Consider the following 17,222-nt stretch of genomic DNA (forward strand, 5'->3'; position numbering starts at 1 on the left):
GCCTCCCAGGGGGTGATGGGTTTGAAGCCTTTTTCCAGCCAGGATGTCTGCCTTGCTAGGGGAGTTGTGGAGGTCTGTGTTAGAGGCTTGGGAGAAGAAGAAGCAGAAGCTGATTTCTGGCCTGTGGATGGTACCCTGGCTGGTGGGGAAAGGGAGTAGCTCCTGCCAACTGCCTGTAAAGAAGGATCCAGACATGTTTATTTTAGTAAGGGCTCATTTTTGTTTGGATGACTTGCAAATCAGCTTAGAAACTAGGGAAAACTAGTAGCTCTTTGTAAGCATATTTCTTTGAAGCGGTGTATTTCACGATTAAAAGTGTGCTGTTTTAATCTTTACACTTAAAATGTGTACAGGAATTTTAAGATTTCTTGTAACCAGTAATTGCACAACTTCAAAAGTTTAAGAAACGTATGAAATTTTTCATCAAATTTTTTGTGGAGTTAGTCATCATAGCACAGTCAGTCTCCTTAACCCACTTTCAAACTTATCCAAACAGAGCAGACTGCACTCTTCTTTCTAAAAATCACTGGCTCTTGAGAACGCACAAACAAGCCACAGTCAGCCAGTTTGCATTAAATCTGCTTTGACAAACAAAAACAATGTAATGACAAGTGCTTAATGTTTAATAAGTATTCCCTTAACATATTTATACAGTTTAGGATTATTTGGAAGGGGGGAAAAAAAACCCTGTGTCATTCATGATCTTTTACTTTTACAGTGCATTCATCTGAGGACAGCAGGCATGCAGGAAGGGCAGTGCTGCCATCCTCTGGTGGCAGATGAATACTGTCAGCAGGAAAGAGGTGGCCAACATACAAAGACAGATAATAGGAATGTAGATCCTCAGTTTGATCAGGATATGATGTTATGTTGATTTGTATGGTAATTTGATGTTTGCCAATACTTCAAATTGAGTGATGATCCAATTTCCACTAGATTCAGGATCCATCGACCGACATGAAACTATATCACAGCTAATCAAGCAAAGTCCTTCAGATTGAAATAACAGAAATAAGAAAAATATAATTTAAATTTTTTATTCCTAAGCTTCAGGTATTCAAATTGATCAATTTGACTTTAAAAAAAAAAAAACCAATCTGTTCTTAGGCAGACTATTAAAACAGTGAAAATATCATGCATATTGAACTCAAAATATAGCCACTTTCAAAATAAAAGTTTGTTTAATAAATAGTTATCGATTGTTGAACAATGTTTGCATTTTGGATCGACGTAATTGGCTGACCGAGCACATAATTGATATATTGATGTAGATTGTTACCCAATGTATTGTTACAGTCCTATTAGATCAATTCTGAACATATGTACAAAGTAAGCAATCTGATCACATTATTCCTATATTACTATAAATTTGCACATTTCATATTCAGCTCATCTTAATATACAATATCTAATAATGCAGAGTTTTCCTTAACAGCTGATGCATACAGTATATACCCTGTACATGAAAAACAAAATCCAAAAATTCATACAGTATATACCCTGTATATACTGTATGAATTTTTGGATTTTGTTTTTCATGACTTACACACCTGCGTTGGTATAACGCAACATGCAGATACATTTCATCAGTGGCCAGCTCACTTGACTTCCAGAATTACCCAATGAGATCACAGTGAAGTCCCCTATCTAAAAATTGCCTTTGAGAAAAAGCATCATCAGGAAGTTATTCTGCAGGAATGTGCTTCTCAATCATCAACCTCAATGTATTGAAGTTGCCAGGATGACAACAAAGTCATGGCTGACACTAACAAACTCCTATGAGTTGTTATTTTTGATAAACTGATTAAAACTGAATGAGTTTTTTGTTTGTTTTATAAATATACAACAACTGTATTTATAGTACAGGATGAGAAGCAGTGAAATTCAACAAGATAAACAGAAAGATATAAGAAGAGAAGAAACCATAAAAGTGTTCCAAGAAGAAACAAAGGAAACCAAACAAGGATAAAAGACAGTTTAATAGCACTGCAGTGAATCATACAGGGGGAAAAAACACAGCAAGAAAAAGACAAAAAGAAAAGAACATGAAAGAAAAAAAGCAGTCCTGTACCAAAAATACATTTGTAACATTACCTCTCTGCTTACTCTTTCAAACATTCTTCTTTGTGTTAAATTCACAATGCGCCCTTGTATATAAAAGAATGCATTAAAATGCATAGAAATAAAAATACTCAAAAGATCTGACAGAGTAACTTTTACTGGCTTTAGTTGTAATCCAAGCCTACTCTGTGGACCTTAGAACTGAACCTCTCATGAGGCAGTTTAAAATTAGTATCTAACATGATGCAACAGCTGGTGGAAAGCTTAAAATAAAACTAACCCACTTAAGTAGGTGCTATGGAAAAGACGATGAAGAAAACCACAGAAAAAAAAATCTAATTCATGATCAAACATTTTGTGTTCAAGCAAGCCTTTGTTCAATATAACGAAAAAAAATTCAGTGTTATATTTTATGGAAACAGCCTGAAACTCCAGAGTTATTACATAATGCCTTTGATCACCATCCCTGACGTTGCAAATTTAGCCGTATCCTTTTACCCCACTAACCCCACCCTTCTCTCACACTTACCTCCATTTTACTTTTATTTTAATTTGTCTGTAATAAAATTAGCATTTCCTTGTTCGTATAATAAACTTTCACCATATTTTACAGTCTGAAGCCATTTACTCTAATTTATCTTTTTCTTTAAACTTTTCTTTCATTCCATACTGACCATAATGCTCCCCTACATTCTTATATTGACATCCCTTTCCATTTACATAAGCTTGCATAAATGTTACATAATTTTCTTAGTAAATCAGACTTTTTTGATATGTATTCACGTACACCAAAACAGTCATTTTGACCATTTGGATCTCACTTACATTTGACTGACATACAACTCATAGACCTTTATTCTTAGTGCTGCCTTTTAATTTAGTTCTCAAACCTTGTCAACCTTCAAGCTCCTCTCTACAACACACTCTAATAACTAGAGTGAGTGGGGTAAAGATTGTCGTTACAAAGGCAAGGTGACAGTATGTGCTCAAAATTTTCCACTTGACAGTGTACTGTAAGAGCACAAACCCATTAATCCAAGTAAGCAACAAGCCTGTCATGATTCTACGAGAATCACTCTTTTTCAACTGCAGCAGGTTTCCACACCTGAGCCGAGCTTTTATTAGCTGTAAACTTTGGCTTTGGAGCGGCTACGGAGCTGCCAGATGTAGATTCAGGTCTAGCAGCCACAGGAAAACTAGGAGCAATGTAGCTACTGGTAGGCCGAGGCTCATAAGGTACAGAGGGAGTTGCTAGATAGGGAGGGCTGTTGGCAGGCTGGTAAGCAGCCTGCATTGCCTGTTGGTAGGGGGGGTTTAAAGGCTGAGGGGCTTGGGGATGATAAGCCGGTGGGGCAAGTTGATGATACTGTTGGCTATACTCCTGTTGGTATGGACCACCTGGAGCCTGCTGGTAAGAATAGACATTAGCTTGAGTTTGCTGATAGTGGGCATCATGCATTATAGGCTGCATGGGCATGCCATAGGCCTGCTGAGGATATGGGGCACCAAAAGGTCCAGTCTGCTGGACAGGTGCCATTTGCTCATATCTAATTGGCTGGTTATCAGTGGGTGGATTAGGTGATGAACAGCTGGGCTTTGGTACGGGCGGCTTGACAGCCTCTGCTCCTGGGCCAAAGATAAAGAGGGAGGAATCTAGTTGATAGGGTTGATGCTTCATGACATCTATAACATTGAGAGGCTTAGGGGCTGGCTTTGGTTTCTCTTGGTCTTTTTTCTTTGCTTTGATTGAAGGACTACTTGGGATAGGCTGCTTTGATGCTGCTGGGGGGTAAAATGGAGACTGAATAGGATTATATGCCCTTGGAGGTGGAGCACGTACATTGGGAGTATATTTCCATTCATTCGGTAAGGAAGCAGCTGGCGATGTTGACCGACTTGCTTTGTTTGCCTCCACTGTCTCAGAGTCCACAACAAACTTCTCCATACGAGACTGCCTCTTAGCAAACATGTCAGCTCCTTTTCCTCTGACTACTGGCATCTCATAAGCTGGACCTGCAGAGGATTTAGGATTTAAGACGGTGGCCATTGGGTTGATAGGTGACGAAGATCGGTGATCAACAGTAAAAGAGTGCATTCGTCGTGGTGGAGGAGGAGGGGGAATCTGATTTTTTGGTGCAGTTTGCTGTGGTTGCCAGGGTTTTGGAGATGGGTGGGTGTTAACTGTTGATGTTGAAGTATTCATAGGTGTTTGCTGTGACTGAGGGGTCCAAGCATTGACAGCTGTCTGAGGCTGTGCCTGAGCTGGAGACCATGTGTTCATTTGTGCTTGTGGTGTAGTGTTAGAAGTTGGCTGTTGCCAGTTTGCCTGTGGTGTGGGTTGAGGTGGAACTGATTGAGCCCAAGGTGGGTGATGTTGGGCCTGGTTTTGCTCCTGAGCCCAAGAGCTGACGTGGTGCTGACCAGGCTCTTGAGGGGGTTGAGTCCATGAAGGTTGGGATTGATTCTGAACAGGTACTGGTGCCCAAGGATTCAGATTGGTTTGAGGCTGTACTTGTGGTTGTGGTTGTGCAGCATGGATCCAGGGTGGCTGAGCTTGGGCTTGACTTTGTGGGGGGGCCCATGCATTTGCAGTGGCTTGCTGCTGAGGCTGAGCTGAGACCCAAGGTGGTTGAGGTTGAGCTGGTGCTTGGGACTGTGACCATGATTGTTGTGCAGCCTGGTGCTGTGGTTGCTGAACCCATGGTGGTTGTGGCTGTGATTCAGGTTGACCCGGTTGAATCCAAGGAGGCTGTATCTGCAGATTTTTCTGAGGTTGTTGCACCCATGTTGGTTGCTGTTGGGAATCCATTTGTGATTGCTGTGTCCATTGGTTCTGTGACTGCAGCTGCATTGGTTCTTGGGACTGACCCCAGCTTGGCTGTATTTGTTGTAGGTGTTGCTGCTTGTTCGATTGGACCCACGGTGGCTGAACCTGTGTCTGAGCCTGTGGTTGCTCTTGAAGCTGGGTCCATGGTGGCTGAACCTGTTGCTGAGACTGTGGTTGTTCTTGAGGCTGGGCCCATGGTGGGTGAACCTGCAGCTGTTCTTGTGGTTGGGCCCAAGGTGGCTGAACCTGTGACTGAGACTGCGGTTGTTCTTTAGGCTGAGTCCACGGTGGCTGAACCTGTGGCTGAGACTGTGGTTGATCTTGAGGCTGGACCCATGGTGGCTGAACCTGTGGCTGTTCTTGAGGCTGGGCCCAGGGTGGCTGACCATGTCTTTGGCCTTGTGCTTGCTCCTGAGGCTGGTTCCAAGATGGCTGACTTTGAGGTGTCCAGTTATTTGTGGGAGGTTGAGATTGTTTTTGATTCTGATTTGGTTGATGTGAAACCCATGGTTGCTGTGGGGGAGACTGACTTGGAAGTGGTTTATGGAGCTGCAATTGAGCCTGGTTCCAAGAACTGGAAGATACCTGTTGTGCTTGTGTTTGTGCTGCATCCCAAGTAGACACATGGGAAGACTCAGGCTGCATGGAAGAGTTCATCTGAACATTTGGCTCCTGAGATGTCTCTTGCAGAGGCTGCTGTTGCTGCTGAGATTCAGGCTCTTGGAGTGTCCATGCATGCTGTTCTGCTGTGTTGGTGTTCACAGCAGTCTCATGGGGAGCAGGTGGGGGAGAATGCTCAGAAGCAGGTGCAGGGGTTGGCTCTGGTTCTGGCGCAGGGGCAGTCTCTGCAGTAAGGGCTACAGCAGGTGTAGATAGACTATTTTCAGCACATTGAGGCATGCCTTGGTTGCCTGCTTCTATCTGTGGGGACCAAGGTGGAGAGTTGGGGTTGATCACAGGCTTAGGGGCGACTGGTGGAGGAATCTTAGGTTTAATTCGCTGAGACTGGAGGAAATTGCAAGCTTCAGCCCCAAGGCTAAGGTAGTCTTCCTCAGGTCCTGATTCAAAACCCAACTTTTTATCACTTCTATTGAGAAGGTTAAGCAATGCTGGGTTAGGTGACACTTTTGGGGCCTCTTTAAATGTAAACATGGGTTTACCAGTATTTCTTTTCTTTGAATCCAATAAAATGCCTGTCCTAATTGCAGGAGTAGAAATACGCTCATCACGGGAAGCTATTTGCTCTCCTTGACCCAAAGCATCTTGATTGGTCCCACTCACTGCAGAGGAATACGGGGTTGGCACTATGTTTTCTGCTGTGAAAGGCTTTGCAGTACGATTGCCAAATGAACTCTGAATTTCATTGGCTTGCTGTTGGGCCATGCCATTGACATTTGTTGAATAGTGCTGCATTTGCTGTTGCTCCTGATGATATTCCTGCTGCTGCTGCTGGTACATTTGCTGTTGTTGATATTGCCTTTGCTCATACTGTTGCTGCTGATATTGTTGGTATTGTTGTTGCTGTTGATAGTTCTGTTGCTGTCCATAGTATTGTTGCTCTTGGTATTGTTGGTATTGCTGTTGGTTTTGCTGGTGGATATTTACATCCATGTAAGCATGGCCCTCCATTGTGGACTGCATGTACGAGTGTTCCATAATCTTCTTTCCAGTCTCCTTCATTCCTTCTACTGGCAGACCTTGACGTCTCAGCTCCTCATGTTCAGCAGAAATCTCATCCATCCGTTGACGCCGTTGAGCAAACATTGCGGCACCCTTGCCTTCCATTTCTGCTTGGTTGTTTGAGTTCCTGTCAATTTCAAGGAGTTCCTTGTCCAAGTTAGATGTTAGCACACCTTTGCAACTTGGATCATCAGCGAGTAAAGGCTTGTCTGATTCAGAATTGATAGAGGCCTTAAAGGTAAATTCTCCAACCTGTTTTTCTTTTTGCTTGTCTTCGTTAGCCTCGTCCTCGCTGCTGGTGTACTCTGGTTCGTCTTCTCCTGTGCCGTAGCTCACAAGCGTGTACTTCTTGGCCCTCTGACGATGTTTCTTGAACATCAACACCCCTTTGTTATTGGGGTTTGGTGGTGCAGCCGTAAGAAGGAGAGCAATACGTTTACATTTGGACTTGGCCTCCTTCACTTGTTTCTCAGATAAACTCTCGTTACGCCTGAGCCCTGTGTAGAGAAGAAAAAGAGTGCTGGGTTTACAAAATGGCACAAGATTGATAAAGGATACCAAAATGGGCTCTCTAGAAAAAATGTATCTTACATCTAAGTGAAAAACTTATGTGGAGTTAAAAACATCAAAAATTATGTATGATGTAATTATAACCTAAGGGAAAAAAAGACCACTGTTTCCCAAGCCTTCATTTATGAAGTTTCTCTTTGCACATTTAATCTCTTTGATCAACAAATGAGGGAAAGTATTTTTCTTAAAACTGGGTCTGCGTTGCTCATCAAAGTCATAAAATGCCTGTTTTGTTGTGTTCAATTGTGTTATGTTTTCACATGCCTACCAAGAATGTAAGCTAGAAAATGAATCCACATTTATCCATGGACACCTTATCTTATTTCTGCCCTCACATTGACTATTACAAGGTGAAAAAATGAGAACATTAAGTGCGGAAAAACAAGGGCAAGACAGAAAGCAGCTCATTTCACCTTGTGACATTACACTGATAATGATATTCTGTAAACAAAAAAGTTTAAAAATACTCCCACTGTCCACAGAAAGAGCCCAAACACAGATGACAATAAACTATAAATACCTCAGGGACTGTTCTTGAACTTCTCAGACACACTGTTAACTAAGCTACAGATTCTTTGGCAGAAAAAATAAAAACACACAAAACCAGCTATTCAGTTTGTTAAACCAGCCAGAATAACAAGCTGGAAAAACACCCAGCATGCAAAAAATTTACCAGGATCAGATGATCTTAACGAGTCCTTATCAGTAGATTAACAAGTTTTTACAACAAAAACCATTCTCATTCAGTTTGTTATATTTGTTGACACTGCATGACAACCACACTAAAACAATCCAACGATGCAAAGCTGATGTAAAATAACAAGCTTACTTTTTTCTACTCCTGCAGGAGTGACCTGAAGGTGGAGGAGACAACGGGAGTGAGCAACAGACTCACTTTTGCAGCTCACTTAAAGCACTCAGTTTAAAAGGATCAGGTAACAGTCTAGCGGAGCACATGCTGGTGTCTGTCAAAGAGCCACTTCTGCAGGCATCATCAACGTGCTGGTGTTATATTTATGTCTTCTACACAGCTCGAAGAGCGCTTTGGTATCCATATTCACCATCACAACTGTTTTATATAGATAGTTTGAGACATTTTATAAGAGTGAGCAGCCTCTCGCATATCATCAACTGGACATTTTTGACTATGGTTTGATTTTGTTCGTTGTTTTTTTGTTTTTTTTCCTGAGGGGCCCATTTACACTTTGGTTCAATCATAATTACTGTTGCACCTCTCTGTATCTGCTTTCATTCAAAGGAATGATCACCCTCCTCCAACTGCAGTTAGAGGCATACTATTTGGAGGGTCGAACATACAGTACATCAGGCTTCAGAATGTACAATTGTTGACAATTGCAATTTTGCTGCAGATTTCTGATCAAACATTTGCATTACTCACATACACAGAAAGTGAATTCCCACTAGGATGACAAAGAAGTGCCTCAAAGTTACTTACTAGCGTGTTTTGCCCGATGCTTGTTGGGTTTATCTTGATCCCCGTCAGAATCAGAGTCCTGCTCCTCTCCTTGTGTTGCCTCTTCCTCGGGAATCTCAAATGAGATGGTAAAAGTCCCAGGAGCACTCTTACAATGCTCTCCTCCTCCTTCCTCTCCTCCACTTTGGGATCCAGCACTTTCATTGACCCTGGGGCCACCCACACTCAGGCCCCTCCCTGTCACCGATGCTGCTGGCTGCTGCAAAATGACCTCAACCTGGCCCAACATCGAGGAGGAGCTGACCACCGTTCCATGCTGGCTGAGTGGCCGTCGGACCGGACATGGCATGCATTGGGATGTAGCAGTGGTAAGAACTGTCTGGACAGCCTCTCTGTTTGAGAGTCCTCCCTGGATCCCACGAGCACTTCCAAGAGAAGCACAGCCAACGTCATCCAAGCTTTGCTCAGACAGGCATACCTGAAGCTCCACCATGTCCCCAGGGGAGAAGCACCGCTGTGTCCCCTCATCATCCTTCTTAAAAACCAACTCACAACCCGGAGATGCAGATATGAAAACCTCTCTTGGGGTTTGGGATTGGGTCATGTTCTTTGGTGAGAAGATGTGGAGGGTGGTGGTCTCTAAAGCCTGCCCTGAAGAGGCCGTGTCACCATAGCATGTTTCTTCAGATTCACATGCTTCAGGGGAGATGAAGTGGTATCTTTCAGAGAAATGAGGAAGAACAGCAATGAGTGATGAAGCAAAGACAGTAATCTTTAAAAACAACAAACAAAAAAAACCTTACCATTGCATTTGCAAGGCACTGTTTACATTCTTTGTACATGTTTGGTAAAGATTAATGAAGCATTTGAAACCTTAGCAAACGTAATTTACTTTCAAACCGCCTCATTTTATTTCAGAAACTTATTATTGTATCTTTTTCTCTGTTAAAAAACTGAATAATATCCTTACAAATCTAATTTGACCATTAATAAACAAGATTATTTCGCAAATTGCAGACATTTGACTAAAGCCATTGATGTGCTGCCAAAATGTCAAAGCAATCAAGTTAATCTCACCTTCATCCAGCAAGTTAATCAAAAGGTCACTGCACTGAAGTGGAGACTTATCTACATATGATATCACTGTTTGAATTACACTTTCAAGGTGAGCCTGGAACCGTATTACTGAAGGCCATTAACTCACTAGAGTCATGTAATTCAGTTTAGTTTAATGAGTATTTATTATCCTCCAGTGGGAAAAGAATCGTGTATCTTTGTATGTTTTTTACATTATTTGCAGCTATGATTAAGATTTGATGGTAATCAGTGGAAACAATGTTAATGCAAATAGACTATATAACTCCGCTATACTGAGTCAGAAAATATCTTGAAGGTAAAATGTAGACATTTAATACAAGTAGATTCCAGAGAGATAGCTTTCATCTGCTTTTAAAACAGATGTATGCAGTTTGACTACAGCCCAGTTTAGGTGACAGATGTGCTGTATGGGGAACATGACAACAGCCCAGTCAGGCTGCCCTTTAACAGCAGGTAGATTGTTTCTATCATAGCAAAAGAAGAAAAGGCAAGGGGCTTAACAACACAACAGCAGACTAAGTTTCTTAGTGTCCCAGTGAACCATGACAATGAACCATAACAAACAACAGAAAGTTGACTCTACCATAATTAATCTATCTGTGCATCTGCTGCAACACACAATGTCTATAGTAAAAAAAAAATAAAATGTAAAAACTGGTGCATGCAAACTGAGTTATGCTTCAGCAGCTGCATTCCAATGAGAAGCACAAATCTGAAACACCTCAGCTTAGCCAGCTGGAAGGTCAGCGTGGCTGACATACATTTCCTTATTGAAAAATAACATACATGAATGCACATGAATGGTGCAAAAGGACACAGGCCAAAAAGCAGCACGCTATCTAAATGCTAATATGTTGCAACAATCAGTTTGCACCACTGTTGTGAACAGCAAAGACCAACAGTGCTGTATTGCACAGTTGTCATTGCACTGTCATGAAAATGATCCTCATAGACAAACATGATTTTATACTAGATTAATTTAAAACAAACAAAACCCTATTAGTCTGACAAAAAAAAATTGATGAATCACAACCTTTTTCTGTTACTAGACAACCCTTGTTGGGTGGTTTACATGCACAACAAACTACCTTTTGAGGAGTAACTGAAGACATTCAATAGCTGTGTCAATGAGAGCAGATGCTCGTAAAAGAGTGAGATTGACACACGGCTCCCCATTGATTGACACCACCTCATCGCCATCCCGTACTCCGGCCAGGGAGGCACAACCACCATCCTCTACCTGTGGAGGAACACAAACATAGTCAGGGCTCATGGATCTTTGCCACCATGTGTAAATCCCTCCCAAAAGACAAACAGCATTAATAACTGATATTGGCAACAACTAAGAAAGCTGTAGTTTTAGATCAAATTATTTGAAGTTTAAAAAATGAGAAAAATTTTGAGTTTGTATGATGAAATGGAATTTATATTTTTTACATATATAATCAAATGTATGAATAAAACAGTCCTGTCAATAAACAATAGTTTTCAATTAGCTCGCATTTGTTGAGGGACATTTTTTCTCCTTAGACTTTCATGTAAGTAAGAATGGCAATATGTGCAGAGAGATTCAACTCGACTGATATATAATTTAAACATTAAAAGAGCTGAATTTGCCAAAAAAAAAACAAACAAACAAAAAAAAACACATACAGTATGAAGGCCTTATAGAATCAGTCAATGCTCTGTACAACTCAAGCCATTTTAAAACAAAGACTTCACAGACAGGTTAGATATAGTTTAATATTATTATTAAAGTGTCTATTTCATCTTTCATTTCAGCTGCGCTGCTGTGTATATTACAGCTGCAGGTCACAATGGAGCAGATAGATTTAAAGGTCAATTCTTTACTCAGTTAACCAGTGACTGATGGTTTCATTTTCTTGTAAGTGTTTCTTGCTGCCTAATGGTTCATTAATAAGAGAATTTAATACTGGAAAATATGCCATAAATTCAGCACAAAAGGCCAGTTTATATGGCTATGGAGATAAGTTATCATTTTACTGCCACACAATTAGAGACTATGCCCTCAGAACACAAGTTAACATATCTAGTAAATACTGTATCTCGTTCAGGAAGACTGGGGGAAATTGTTTAATATAAAGGGTCTTTAACACTTCTGTTTTCTTCTTATTTGAACCAGATAAAGAAGATTGATTATCAAGTACCCGGAAATAACAGCAAAAACAATGTAAAGCACAGATGGTTCATTCTCCATAATAAAGTCGTAAATGATAGAATGTCCCAGTTCTCTCTCCCCTAATGTAGTTGCTGAGAAATATATATGACATCAGAATCAGCAAAGTTTAATCAGACACTCGCAATCTATACAAACAGCCCAGAGCTAAGAGTTAAGGACACAACCTAACTTTGGTTACTGAGTTGTCTGCTCATTTTAACAAAGTACCTAAGTATCTAAATCATGCATTCTGCTACCACAACATTTCAAAGATAAAACCTATAGAATGTTGCTTATAGTACTGTAATCTTAATTACAGAGCTTAAAAATTAATAAAACACTGCCACAATGCTTCAGTGAAGTTGCCATAATTGGAGCTTGCAGTTAAAAAAAACTTAACACTAGATGGTGTTGTTTCTCTTCTGAAATTTTGAAGAAGCGAGGCAAAGTCAGAAGTCCCGAAAACAGAGTTATTTTATACATCTATTGTAAAGTTTGGATCTAGAAATATGCTCTGTGTACCAAGGGATTCTCAGTCAAACATCAGCAACATCTGCGAAAATAAAATGAGTCCACTTGGGATTTTACACAAGGAATTTTTCATGAGTTACATTACAGAGCCAGCAACTTTCACATGGAACAACTCTTACACCATCCTTTCTCCAGCTTTTAAGAGGTAATAGTGCATAAACAAGCCCTATAAGGCAAGTCAGTGTGCTTGTCCATCGGGACTCACACCTCATTGTAGGCAGGATGGATAAATCTGGAATGTCACATCAACCAGTTTGGACTCCAAAAAAATATGGAAGCTGTTGTCATTGTCTCTCCTCCCAACTCAAATATAAACAGTAAGGAAATGTTAAGAGGAGGTCAAACTAACTGTCTCAGATCTTTCTGAAACATGCATGATACTTGTAGAGAGGACAAAATCGTATCACTGGGCTTTGTAGTTTGCTGACCAGTGGCTGCAAAGCGCTCAAGATTTAAACTGGGTCAACTTTCAATTAGCTCAATTAGCTAGTATTTGTTGAGGGACATTTGTTTATTATAGCTTTGAATATTTAGAAAAAATATATACTTTTGGTGAGAAATTTTGAAAAAGAGATATTTTCTTGTCTGTCTTTATATTCTATTATAAGATTATTATAATCTTTATATTAAGTTTTAAAGAACATTTACCCAAATGTTTTTCCAAATTTTTTATACTGTTCTAAACATGTGTTTAGAACAGTATATGTGACATAGTAATATATTTTTCAGTAAAATGTTACCAGCTTTTTTCACTATTGGGTCTTTGCTTTATTATTAACACCATGAAATTCAAACAGCCAAAAGAAATAGCACTGACTTCAACCCATCTGGGTTCATTTACTTTAGAGAAAAACTGCTGGATAATTTAAATTTAGACCAATTAGAAGCAAAAGTTAGTATGATTTAGAATTTTTTTAAATGATAAAACTTATTCATTAAATGGAAAAAAAAATAAAATAACGTGGTTTTATTTTGTACATTTTTTTTTAAATAGATGGATCTATATTAATTTCTGATTTAAGTATGTGATAACCACCAATAACATAGCTGTATGTTGCCATGGGTATCCCAGGATACCAGAGCTTGAAGTAAAGTAAACTAAATACATAAATCTTGTAAAATCTTGTACAACATAATGTATCTCTGTGGATGCAGTTTCCAGCCTGTTGTCCAGTGAGTGATATGATGTTGACATGAAAATACAGAACTAGAACTTGCTTCAGTGTTAGCGTGTAAATATTAGGAGCATAAATGACCAACCTACATCTTAAAATAATTGTCTTACCTTTAAAACAATAAGTAAAGATAATAAACCTTTCTAATACCTGAAATTATTGTCCTTTTCCATCATTACCTTGTACATCAGATCAAAGTTTATTTACACCTCGTTTTGAGTGCCACAAAGCATATTTCTCACAGCTAGGATCACCGAAACTCTAATAATATCCAAACAAAGCTGCTGGAGATTTGGCATTAAGTTGTTTAAAATAGATGAAACAGAAAAACTTATAAAAAGCACATTTGTAATTTGAGGTCTCTTTTTGTTCAGAAAAAAAAAGAGTTGATTTACAGAAATACGTAATGCTATAACTATCCTGCACTGGAAGCAGTTTAGAGCACTGCAGGAAAATACAGCTGAATGACTGAGGCAATGGCATTTTGCTGATTGCTTGACAGCTTAATAGGGTTCCCATGGCGCACTATTAGGATGGCAAAATCAGCAACAAGAGGCCTCTTTTGCTCTGTAAATGGTATAATAATCCTGGCAACAAGACCATTCATCTATCTCTTAACATGACATAATGGAATGGCTTTTAGTTAATATGCACTATACTTATGAAATGTCTCCAAACATGAGAACTTTGCAGACTTGCACTTTAACTAATTCACTAAAGTAAAAAAAAAAAAAAAAACTCCTTTGTGATTCGGTGATCCATATCTGATCTGATGCATGTTGACAGTCCACATACCAAGACAGAATACTTCAGTAATTAGGCAAAAATCTCTGAGTTGGCTTGGTAGGTGTAATAAATAAATCTTTCAAATTTGAGTATGAGTGAGTATGAGTACTCTTTATGTTTGCTAAAACATCCCCACCATTGCTACAAATCAGATGTTTCCTGTAGGAAACATGTTAAAAATTGGGACTTTTTGCAGTATTTCTCTGTATTTTTAAAACAACAGTGACCTTATCAGCTATGGCCTCAGTACAGGCCTCCAAATAAGAAGAAAAATAAACCTCCCTTATATGGAAAGAATCTTTTCATTGTGGATACCCCCATGCCTTCATACCGTACTGCTTCTTGTGTACTGAAAAATCACTTTCTCTCAGAAAGTAAAGCACAGTTTCCACAACAATGAAGTAAAGCTAGAAACATAGTTTTTAAACATGAGTTTTTAAAAATGTAGGTTATTTATTTATTTATTTTTTTAACTATCAGATCTGGCCCCCCATCATCCTCACGAGTAGAGTTTGAAGGACTGTTATGAGTTATACCTTCCAGATGAGGCAGCCTGAACCTCCAGATATAATAGATGAAGCCAACACATCACATGTGCTGCTTTATCTCATTAATCCCACCCTTTAAAACAGTGCATTTGCCTGACTCTTATGCAACACATGAAAATACGTTACAAACTAGAACACATTAAACTTTCCTTTTAGGTTTGAAATTAGTTGGTGAAGTTTTACTAGACGAATAAAATCTCAACAAACTGAATAAATAGGGGGCCTAGTTGTTATTTTTGGCAGGCATTTTGCAAGACAGTATGCAAGATTGCATCTTGTCTTTGTTGAAATAAAAATTGAAAGGATTTTAGAGTTGACTGTATAGGAATCAGTTTGGGTAAAACTTTGTACAATAGTTTGAATAAAGCCTTTTGAGGGGACTTGATGTTCTCACATCTTATAGAATATTCATTTTAATTTTGTGTCTTCATTCTGATGTGAGCACGTTCTGATGTGAATTTATCCGTTCTGACACCTCAGTCAAAGTAAAGGGAAATAATAAATGTTTAGATATGGCCATCAATCACATACAGGTAAGATTAAAAGTCACAAATTGCCCTTCAAATTGTTGGAAATGTAGCTGTTGGAAAGAGGTTGATCATTAAAATTATCTATTAAAGTTTTCTTCTAGTGGAGATTTGATGTTGCAGGAAGGCAGTTTAAAAAAAAAACATTGACACGGTCACTCTTTGGACAACGGGCTGGTGAGGGATGTCACAACGGGCTGGTGAAGGATGTCGCTTTAGTACATGCATGCCTTACAATACCATATATAGAATGTCAGCAGCTGATCAAAGTGAAAGCACTTGGTTTTACTGCTTTAGCTAGACATAAACATTAAAGCAAATTTTAGTCTACTTTTCTGGCTTTTGTACTGTTTAAAAGAATGATTAAACCTACAATAATGCATGCACTAAATGAACTTATGGATTCAAAATGTTGATGAAAAGAGACTACTGGGGCACTTTTTTGGATTGATAAAATGTAAAAACTGGCATGCAAATATTAAGCAACACTGGAGATATGCAAAATAATTTACAGATAATAACATTATTGCACAAAGTGACTATACCAGCAGAAGCTCTGACAAAATCCTCCTCCTGTTAGGTTTATTACATCTTTATCACACCTCTTTATTGCAAACTTTTAAATTTGCTTCTTTCCTATCATTTATTTGAATGTTCCTTGCAGTGATATCTCAGTTTCAGCTGACTTTTTGTGTCCACACATACACGTTTTCTCTTGACAGGTTAAGAAATATTCCAGAGAATGCTTTGCTTTCATACTGAAGTTTTCTGAAATCAATGACAGATCACACTGCCCTGAGCTTCGCACTCTCCTTGACCATATAAGGGTGCTGAGGAATCTCTCACCAAAACATGGCCAACGCACACAAAAATGCAGCCACACGCACTGCTCGGGACAAATTCTCTCCTATAACAGAGCTTAACTTCTTCTAAAACATTGTTTGTTCACATTTGAATGTATCAACACAACTTGGATAATAGCTACTTGACACTACAAGTGGATAATTTACAGGAGCATAAATAACATTTAAAAAAATTAAGTTGTTTAAGATACTCAGACTCATCAACATCTGGATAGCAACTGATAAGGATAGATAGATAGATAGATAGATAGATAGATAGATAGATAGATAGATAGATAGATAGATAGATAGATAGATAGATAGAGACATACATACATACATACATACATACATACATACATACATACATACATACATACATACATACATACCTGGGAAATAAGAAAAGGTGTGTATGTGTCCCCCTCTCCTTCTTCTAAGGTGAATCCCCAGGGTGCACCACCTCGCAGGGTGACGCAGATGTAATCCCCCGTACCCATGCTGGTCGCGGCTCCTCAGCCAAACTTCCACGCTGCGCTCATCAGGTTGTCAGTCAGACCAGCTGCACTTTAGTAAAACCACCTCCGCAGCACTGTATGATTCCCATTATCTGAGCTCTCCCAGAGTCCAGCCCGTTTTGAGAAACGTCATGGCGCACGGACCCGCCTGCAGGCGGTGCATGCAACTGGTGGTCTGACGCTCCGGACGCCTTGGGTTTGACACTGCACCGGCACACAGCATCTTTCAGTTATCCATTTTATTACAGCTAAGTTTCAGGAGTATTACAACCCATCCAAAGCCAGTGTCCGGCTTGGATAAAGATGAAAAAGACCAAATATAACAAAGTCAATAATATATTATAATTAGGCTACCTTTGCAACAGAAATATCAATATCAAAACTTAGCTCGGAATGGAGCATAAACTGACTGTTACGTATAAAAATGGGGGCGGGTGAGAATTTG

The 17,222-nt window shown here is 39.4% G+C and overlaps 1 protein-coding gene across 2 annotated transcripts; it reads right to left on the minus strand.

Annotated features, from left to right (window-relative positions):
* Window positions 1-1,960: 1,960 nt before the first annotated feature.
* synpo2a (synaptopodin 2a) lies at window positions 1,961-16,792 on the minus strand. 2 transcript variants are annotated; one of them, XM_079257670.1, is made up of 4 exons: window positions 16,652-16,792; window positions 10,760-10,911; window positions 8,595-9,292; window positions 1,961-7,065 (listed from the first exon to the last, which is right to left on the minus strand). In XM_079257670.1, the coding sequence occupies exons 1-4, from the start codon at window positions 16,757-16,759 to the stop codon at window positions 3,134-3,136; spliced, it is 4,890 nt and encodes a 1,629-aa protein (XP_079113796.1). In that variant the 5' UTR covers window positions 16,760-16,792; the 3' UTR covers window positions 1,961-3,133. The 2 variants fall into 2 exon arrangements, with proteins under 2 accessions (XP_079113796.1, XP_079113797.1); XM_079257671.1 differs by lacking the exons at window positions 10,760-10,911; window positions 16,652-16,792 and adding an exon at window positions 7,968-7,992 and having other exon boundaries at window positions 8,595-8,842.
* Window positions 16,793-17,222: the final 430 nt, after the last annotated feature.

The sequence above is a fragment of the Telmatherina bonti genome (genome assembly GCF_933228915.1).
Source record: "Telmatherina bonti genome assembly, chromosome: 18".
NCBI lineage: Eukaryota > Metazoa > Chordata > Actinopteri > Atheriniformes > Telmatherinidae > Telmatherina > Telmatherina bonti.